This window comes from Staurois parvus, unplaced genomic scaffold (assembly GCF_062004578.1).
Source record: "Staurois parvus isolate SC_StPar_1 unplaced genomic scaffold, SC_StPar_1.0 ptg001175l, whole genome shotgun sequence".
In the NCBI taxonomy this organism is placed as follows: Eukaryota; Metazoa; Chordata; class Amphibia; order Anura; family Ranidae; genus Staurois; species Staurois parvus.
The window spans coordinates 257170-266167 of record NW_028318971.1 but is presented as its reverse complement, the minus strand read 5'-3'; the positions used below and the strand labels follow the sequence as shown (position 1 = coordinate 266167).

Here is an 8998-nt window from a genome sequence, read left to right as displayed (position 1 = left end):
ACCATGCCACATTCAAAATCACTCAAATCCCCTTTCTTCCCCATTCTGATGCTCGGTTTGAACTTCAGCAAGATGTCTTCACCACGGCTAGATGCCTAAATGCCTTGAGTTGCTGCCACGTGATTGGCTGATTAGCAATTTGTGTTACTGAACAATTGAACAGGCGGACCTAACAAAGTGGCTGGTGAGTGTATAACGCTTCACAACGTTCGTCTTTTGCCCAATATATATACAGGAAGATTCGTTTATAACAATCACTATCAGAACACAATCCGTGTGTCGTTACCTATGGCCATACGCCACGCGCAACTCCATCCACCGACCAAAAACCAAACCCAGACATAAGAAGGAATTTATAGAAATGTCCCCAGAAAACAGCCATAATGTGGAAGATTCTTAATTAGGAAAGTTGTTGGTGAAAATAAAATACAAAACAGTTGGGTGTTCTGCTGAATCCGATCCAACTGACAGTATGAAAGTGTATTGGAGGGTCAAAAACCAATTTTTTAAATGTAAAGAATGAAATGACACACATTCCACCAACCACAGTATGTTTGTATTGCAGATTTTTATTTTTTTCCACATATAAATATATATATAAATATACACTCAATGCACCAACAAGAGAAATGTTCGTTCCATCGAACAGGCCGAGGACCGAAGGAATCCAGTGTAGTGTTCTCTATACATTGGGATCAAGTTTCCATGTCTTTCTCCTATCAGGCCTATATTGGCACACGTCTTATCAAGATTTAATGTCTACCCAAAACCCCAAACTGTTTTTATTTTTTCACGCCAACGGTACAAAAAAAAACAAAAAAAAAAAACGTGGCCTCTCGGTGGCTGGGCCTGGACGCCGAGCGGCCGCATATTTGTGTACTGTTTGTAAACAAACGTGTCGGCGTCCCACGGAAAGGTCCCGATCTCTCCTTTGGATCGGGACCATCTGATCATATGACTGCCAATTACAGCGGTCACATGACCCTAAACCCCACCCCCTGTCAGAAACCTCTTAAAGGGCCGGGAGGCACTGGCATGAAGGGGTTAATAGAGCAGGGAATGGTTAGAACTCCTTTCAGATTCTTGTCATCTGTGTGCTAGCAGGATGTTCCGTATGTCCCCAGGTGTTCCGTATGTCCGTTCTTCATCTGTCCGTTTACGGATGAAAACTGGACCTCTGTATATTTCTATGGACTGGCGGATGTAAACGGATGGTCATCTGTTTATATCTGTTAATGTCCGCATACACTCTCTGGGGACTCTGGAGGATGCACAGTAAATAGGGGGGACTCTGGAGAATGCAGGGTATATGGAGGGGGGACTCTGGAAGGTGTACGGGGGGGGGGGGGGGGAACGACGACTCTGGAGGATGCGTGTTGTATGGCGGGACTCTGGAAGATGCAGTGTATGGGGGGGGGGGGGGGGGGGGGGACGACTCTGGAAGATGCAGTGTATGGGAGGGGAGGGGGACTCTTCTGGAAGATGCAGTGTATGGGGGGGGGGGGGGGGGAACGACTCTGGAAGATGCAGTGTATGGGGGGGGGGGGGGTTGGGGGACTCTGGAAGATGAAGTGTATGGGGGGGGGGCTCTGGACGATGCAGTGTATGGGGGGACTCTGAAGCACAGTATATGGTAGTGGTGGGGTTATTGGATTCCAGAGGGGACAGTGGCTCCTCTGGTGTTAGGGGGGTCACAAGTCCTGACACTGTGAAGCGACCTTATTGGCCACTCCAGGTTGTTGGTGGGCGGCGCCCCAGGCGCTCTGTGTTATCCTCCATGGCCCCTCCTCCTCCATGGCCCCTCCTCCCCGGCTCCTCCTCTATAAACTCTCTCTGTCCTGAAGGTCTTCTTCTCCCATAAGTTTCTGACAAGTTGTTTGAGAGCTTGTTCTAAATGGGGGGGGCGGGGTTAGTGGGTGTGGTTAAAAGTGGGCGTGGTCAGCAGAGCATCCTGGCTTTTAGAATGACAATCTGGTGCCCTTAGACTGAATCGCACAGCCCGGGGTCCCCCTTTATGTGTCACCTGTTCAGTAATCTGAAATATTCGCGGCGGCAGATTTCCCGCTATAATTAGCAACAAGAAAAGCCTCCGGAATCGCCCCCCTTCCCCCCCAGTGCGGAGCGACTATCGTCATGGTGATCGGCGGAGGATCTGTCCCGTCACCATCTATATACACAGCAATGCGGGAGAACAACGTTGTTATACTTTGTATCCAAAATCCTACAATTCATGTTATAAAATAACTAAAAAACACAAAACTTCCATCAATAAATAAGGTCCTGCATCTTCCGCTCCTCGGTGGAGCACGGCATGCGACAGCCTTGCGACAGCCGCTGTTCAGCAGGAAACCTTCTGCAGATCCGGAGTGCGGCTACGAACTGGCAGTGATGTGATGGGGGAGGGGCCTGGATTCTGGCTTTCAGCCAATCCCGCGACTCGTCTTCGGATGTCCTGAACCGCGTCCCGACTCAGCGAATTTGTGGTTTATGTTAAATGCTGCGATAAAATCACAAACATGACAAAGCACTCCTACCGGGAGGAGGTCACTGACCGGGCCGCGGCTTCATCCAACTTTACGCATATAAGGCCTGGTGCACACTGGGGAATTCGGTTGCAGTGCACTGGGGGGGGGGGGGAGGGGAGGAGGTGCAGTGGTCAGCCCCACTGCAGGCAGCCTGTCAAAGTCTAGGACATGCTGGGGCTGGACAGGGGGGCAGAAGACCTTTGTCTCTGAATGGACGGGGCCCTAAACCCCATGACAGCATTCAGCCCTGTCTAGCCGGAGGCTGCAATAGCCTCTTACAGGGATGGACACTGCACCTGTCCCCCCCCTCTGGTGCACTGCAACTAAACACTACACTGATCCCTCCCCCCCAGGGGCACTGCAACTGAACACTGCCCCTGTACCCCCTGGTGTATTGCAACTGAGCACTGCACCTGTCTCCCCCCCCCCGCACTACAACTGAGTGCTGCCCCTGTACCCCCACTGCACTGCAACTGTACGACGCATCAGTCCCCCTTGCATGTGCACTGCAACTGACCGCTCCACCTGCAACCTCCCCCCTCAGCTGCACTACAACTGAACACTACACCGATCCCACCCCCAGGTGCACTGCCACTAAAAGCTGCCCTTGTACCCCCCTCCACCAGCTGCACTGCAACTGAATACTGCCCTTGTACACCCCCCCAGGTGTATTGCAACTGCGAGCTGCACCTGCCCTCTCCCCCCAGGTGAACTGCAACTTACCACTGCACCTGTAACCTCCCCATCCAGCTGCACTGCAACTGAAAGCAGCACTGATACCCCCCCCCCCAGGTCCACTGTAACTAAACATTGCATTAGTCCCCCCAGCTGCACTGCAACTGACTTCTGCACCTGCATCCTACCCCCCCCTCCTCCCCCAGCTACACTACAACTGAACGCTGCACCAGTCCCTTCCCTCCCAGGTGCACTGCAACTAAAAGCTACCCCTGTTCCCCCACCTGCTGCACTGCAGCTGAACAATGTCCCTATACACCCCCCCCAACTGCACCTGTTCCCTTCCAGGTGCACTGCAACTATACGATGCATTGGTCCCCCCACAGGTGCACTACAACTGAACGCTGCACCTGTGACCCCTCCCCAGCTGCACTACAACTGAACGCTGCACCTGTGACCCCTCCCCAGCTGCACTACAACTGAACGCTGCACCTGTGACCCCTCCCCAGCTGCACTACAACTGAACGCTGCACCTGTGACCCCTCCCCAGCTGCACTACAACTGAACGCTGCACCTGTGACCTCTCCCCAGCTGCACTACAACTGAACGCTGCACCTGTGACCTCTCCCCAGCTGCACTACAACTGAACGCTGCACCTGTGACCTCTCTCCAGCTGCACTACAACTGAACGCTGCACCTGTGACCTCTCCCCAGCTGCACTACAACTGAACGCTGCACCTGTGACCTCTCCCCAGCTGCACTACAACTGAATGCTGCACCTGTTCAAACCCCCTCCCCCCAGCCAGGTGCACTGCAACTAAATGCTACACCTGCCCCCCCCAAAGTGCACTGCAACTAAACACCCCAGTCTGCAAGGGGCCCTGCAGGCGGCTTCAAGTATGAAGAAGCGCCTTGCAGTCGGTCCGAGTCCTAGAAATGTACAGAAGATATTTTCTATATACAGCGATGGCGCCCGGTGTTATCCAATATAGATTTCTACAGATGTGCAGCGTGTGGGGAGAACAGATGTGAAGATATGGGGTGTACACCCCACCCCCACCACAGTGTCCATCTCCGGACCCCGATAGTGGCGTATTTCAGGAGAAGGGTCCATCCCAGGCCCATGGAGAACACGGAGATCCTATTTACTCAATACCTGGTTGCAGGCGGCACACACGAACACGGTTTCTTTCTGCGCATCTGGAGCTGGAATGAAAGACGCAAGGTGTCAGTGTATACATGGGGGGTGTACAGGCCTGTGCTACATGCTGAAAGACAAACTCCAAGCAGATATAGAAGACATGAATTATCGCAGACTGTAATGCCGAACTTACATTTTAGAAGTCACCGACTGTTTGCAGAGTCAATAGCTAAAGACCTAAAAACTTGGTGTGGCCTTCAGATGAGCCCAACAACAGTGCGTAGAGAGCTTCATGGAATGGGTTTCCATGGCCGAGCAGCTGCATCCAAGCCTTCCATCACCAAGTGCAATGCTAAGCGTCAGATGAAGTGGTGTAAAGCATGCCGCCACTGGACTCTAGAGCAGAGGAGACGTGTTCTCTGGAGGGACCAATCACGCTTCTCTGGCAATCCGATGGACGTGTCTGGGTTTGGAGGTGGCCAGGAGAATGGTACTTACCTGACTGCATTGTGCCAAGTGTAAAGTTTGGTGGAGGGGGGGATTATGGTGTGGGGTTGTTTTTCAGGGGTTGGGCTTGGCCCCCTAGTTCCAGTGAAGGGAACTCTTAAGGCGACATTTTGGACAATTTCATGCTCCCAACTTTGTGGGAAGAGTTTGTTGATGGCCCCTTCCTGTTCCAACATGACTGCCCACCAGTGCACAAAGCAAGGTCCATAAAGACATGGAGGGGCCAGTTTGGGGTGGAGGAACTTGACTGTCCTGCACAGAGTCCTGACCTCAACCCCATAGAACACCTTTGGGATGAATTAGAGCGGAGACTGCGAGCCAGACCTCCTCCCCCGACATCAGTGCCTGACCTGACAAATGTGCTTCTGGAAGAATGGTCCAACCTTCCCATAGACACCCTCCTAAACCTTGTGGACGGCCTTCCCAGAAGAGTTGAAGCTGTTATAGCTGCAAAGGGCGGGGCCAACTCAATATTGAACCCTACGGACTAAGACTGGGAGGCCATTAAAGGTCATGTGTGTGGAAAGGGTGGGGCCAACTCAATATTGAACCCTACGGACTAAGACTGGGGGGCCATTAAAGGTCATGTGTGTGGAAAGGGCGGGGCCAACTCAATATTGAACCTTACAGACTAAGACTGGGAGGCCATTAAAGGTCATGTGTGTGGAAAGGGAGGGGCCAACTCAATATTGGACCCTACGGACTAAGACTGGGGGGCCATTAAAGGTCATGTGCATGGAAAGGGTGGAGCCAACTCAATATTGAACCCTACGGACTAAGACTGGGGGGCCATTAAAGGTCATGTGTGTGGAAAGGCCGGCCAACTCAATACTGAACCCTACGGACTAAGACTGGGAGACCATTAAAGGTCATGTGTGTGGAAAGGGCGGGGCCAACTCAATATTGAACCCTACGGACTAAGACTGGGGGGCCATTAAAGGTCATGTGTGTGGAAAGGCCGCCAGCCCAATACTCGGGGCAATATAGTGTATGTGTAACTTCTCAATGGCACATATAAAGTTTAATTTTTTTGCCCCCACCTCACATGGGTCCAATTATTTGTGTTGGAATTAGGGATGGTGTCCGCAAAGTAACAGATAGGAGAAGATGGAAAATTCCACCTGTTATTTCTGGCTACACAACATATAACTTGCAGCACACCCCCTCCTTACTGCAAGGGTTAAATGCTTTTTAGGTCTAGGGGTGCAGGAAGAAGGTGCAATACTTACCTTACTCTTCGATCCAACAGGGTCCCTCTATCTGTGCACCCGGTCCCACAAAGCCTCCTCTCCATGGTGCTCCTGGCCGTGGTTGCACACATTCCTCCTCCACATACAAGCCTGACCAGCTACCTCTGTATTACACAAGCCGGCATTTGCCATCATAAACAATTCTGGTACTACCGCCGAGTCCATCCATCTTCCTCAGAATGCATTAACGGCCCTGAAGAAGGGGGAAGCAATTTCCTCAAAACGCGTCGGCTCAATCTGAATGTTCTCTGTACTTTCCATGAATTATGGTGTTCTCCCACCAAGAGTTGCATTATCTCCGACACCGGGCGCCCCTTCCTTCTCATTCAGGGCGCCCCTTCCTTCTCATTCAGGGCGCCCCTTCCTTCTCATTCAGGGCGCCCCTTCCTTCTCATTCACGGCGCCCCTTCCTTCTCATTCAGGGCGCCCCTTCCTTCTCATTCACGGCGCCCCTTCCTTCTCATTCACGGCGCCCCTTCCTTCTCATTCACGGCGCCCCTTCCTTCTCATTCACGGCGCCCCTTCCTTCTCATTCAGGGCGCCCCTTCCTTCTCATTCAGGGCGCCCCTTCCTTCTCATTCACGGCGCCCCTTCCTTCTCATTCACGGCGCCCCTTCCTTCTCATTCACGGCGCCCCTTCCTTCTCATTCACGGCGCCCCTTCCTTCTCATTCAGGGCGCCCCTTCCTTCTCATTCAAGCATTGCTTCTACTGGAGTGCCGGCTCCATCATATCAGTAAGGAAGCAGCTGAAACCTCCCAAAGGGGGATCAGTGACACCACTTACCTGCAGAACCACCTAAACTATCAGTAACTGAACCCATCCAGTGCAGTGTCCACCTCAAATCAGTCATTTTGTCCAAAAGAAATTCCCAAAACCATGACCTGCTGGAGGTACTTCAGGACTGAGTTTGAGAACAACTGGGGAGGAAGAACCACCTACAGAGCAGAGCTTCAGGGAGAAGAGGACAGCAATGGGACACAATTCCTCCCAATGACACCAATGATGTTGCACAATTCCCCGCACTGACACCAAAGATGGGGCATAAGGACGTCAATGATGAGGTACAATTCCTCCACATTATGCCAAGGATGGGGCACAATTCATCCCAATGACACCAACAATGGGGCACAATTTCCCCCACTGACAGCAAAGAAGGGGCATAAGGACATCAATGTTGAGGCACAATTTCTCCCAATGACACCAACAATGGTGTAAAATTTCTCCCTATGACACCAACGATGGGGCCAAATGACACCAACGATGGGACACAATTCCTCCCAATGACACTAATGATGGGTCACAATTCCACCCAATGACATCAAAGATGGGACCCACTGACACCAATAATGGAACATAATTCCAACCAATGACGCCAACAATGGGGCACAACTTATCCCAATGACACCAAAAATGGGGCATAAGGACGTCAATGATGAGGCACAATTCCTCCCAATGACACCAACAAAAGGGTACTCTTTCTTCCTATAACACCAACGATGGGGCACAATTCCACCCAATGACATCAAAGATGAGGCCCACGAACACCAATAATGGAATAGAATTCATCCCAATGACACCAAAGATGGGGCATAAGAATGTCAATGATGAGGCATGATTCCTCCCAATGACACCAATGATGGGGCACAATTCTCCCCAGTGACACCAAAGATGGGGCATTGTGTTTTCCCCACTGACATAGGGACCTTTTCTATTCCGAATGGCCAGAGTCCGGCCCCCCTAAAGTCTAAAGGACCCCTGGCCTAGACCCTTGCAGGGGGGGGGTTGGGGAGGGGGGCACTGCAGTGGCTATATTGTCTAGTTTCCAGAGATTACCTGATCGGTGTCTAGGAACCAGAAACACGACGGGAAGTGATAGGACAGGTGGGGGAAATCCCCTCTAAGGCTTAGTTCACACCTACACCCGGGGTGGGCGCATTTCCGTGCGTTTTTGTCGTGCATCGCATGTGGGAGGAGCCGTCCTACACGTGAGCAACGCAGAAAAGAAATCCCTGACTTATTCCAAACCCAGCTGCACCATGTGACCTGGCATGAAGGCAAACGCACGAGTCTGCAGCTACACGAGGGGCAACGGTGCGGCCAACAACGTGTGTAATGTGTGCATTCACACGTATGCAACTTTGGGGTCCAAAGTCACATGACAAGTGCCCCCCCCATGTCTCCCAATGGGTACCATTCATATCTGTGCGACTTCAAGTCACAGCAACTTCAAATGAGAGCCAAGGACTTCAATGTAAACCCTCCAAAGTCGCATGAAAGTCATAGAAACACAGAAAAGTGCCGGCAGAAAAAGGCCGAGTGGCCCATCGAGTCTGCCTGTTTTTTATTATTTTTGTTGTTTTTTTGGGGGGGGGGGGTTGTTTTTTTGTATAGAAACAGACAATTGAAGGCAGAAAAAGACCAAGTGGTCCATCAAGTCTGCCTATTTTTGTTTTTTGGGGGTTTTTGTTTTGGGGGGGGGTTGTTTCTTTGTGTAGAAACAGACAAGTGATGGCAGAAAAACCATCAAGTGGTCTATCGAGTCTGCCCGTTTTTTTAATTATTTTTGTTGGGTTTTTTTTGTTTGTTTTTTTGGGGGGGTTGTTTTATGTATAGAAACACAGAAAAGTGATGGCAGACAAAAGACCAAGTGGTCCATCAAGTCTGCCCATTTTTTAAATTTTTTTTTTTGGTTTTGGGGGGGGGGGGGGTTGTTTTTTTATTTTATAGAAACACAGACAAGTGATGGCAGAAAAAGACCAAGTGGTCTATCGAGTCTGCCCATTTTTTTAATTATTTTTGTTGTTTTTTGGGGGTTTATTTAATTTTTTGGGGGGTTGTTTTATGTATAGAAACACAGAAAAGTGATGGCAGACAAAGACCAAGTGGTCCATCAAGTCT

General features: G+C 50.9%; 1 protein-coding gene across 5 annotated transcripts in view; it reads right to left on the bottom strand.

Moving 5' to 3' along the window:
• Window positions 1–1437: 1437 nt before the first annotated feature.
• Window positions 1438–8998, bottom strand: part of ZFYVE27 (zinc finger FYVE-type containing 27) — a 145949-nt gene continuing 138388 nt past the window's right edge. For 3 of the 5 annotated variants that reach the window (XM_089659622.1, XM_089659620.1, XM_089659621.1), the window contains one exon: window positions 1440–4406. In XM_089659622.1, the coding sequence (XP_089515748.1) occupies window positions 4342–4406 (65 nt within the window). In that variant the 3' untranslated portion in view covers window positions 1440–4341. Of the gene's footprint in view, window positions 4407–8998 lie in introns of all 5 variants that reach the window. The other 2 variants (XM_089659623.1, XM_089659624.1) reach the window with 2 other exon arrangements.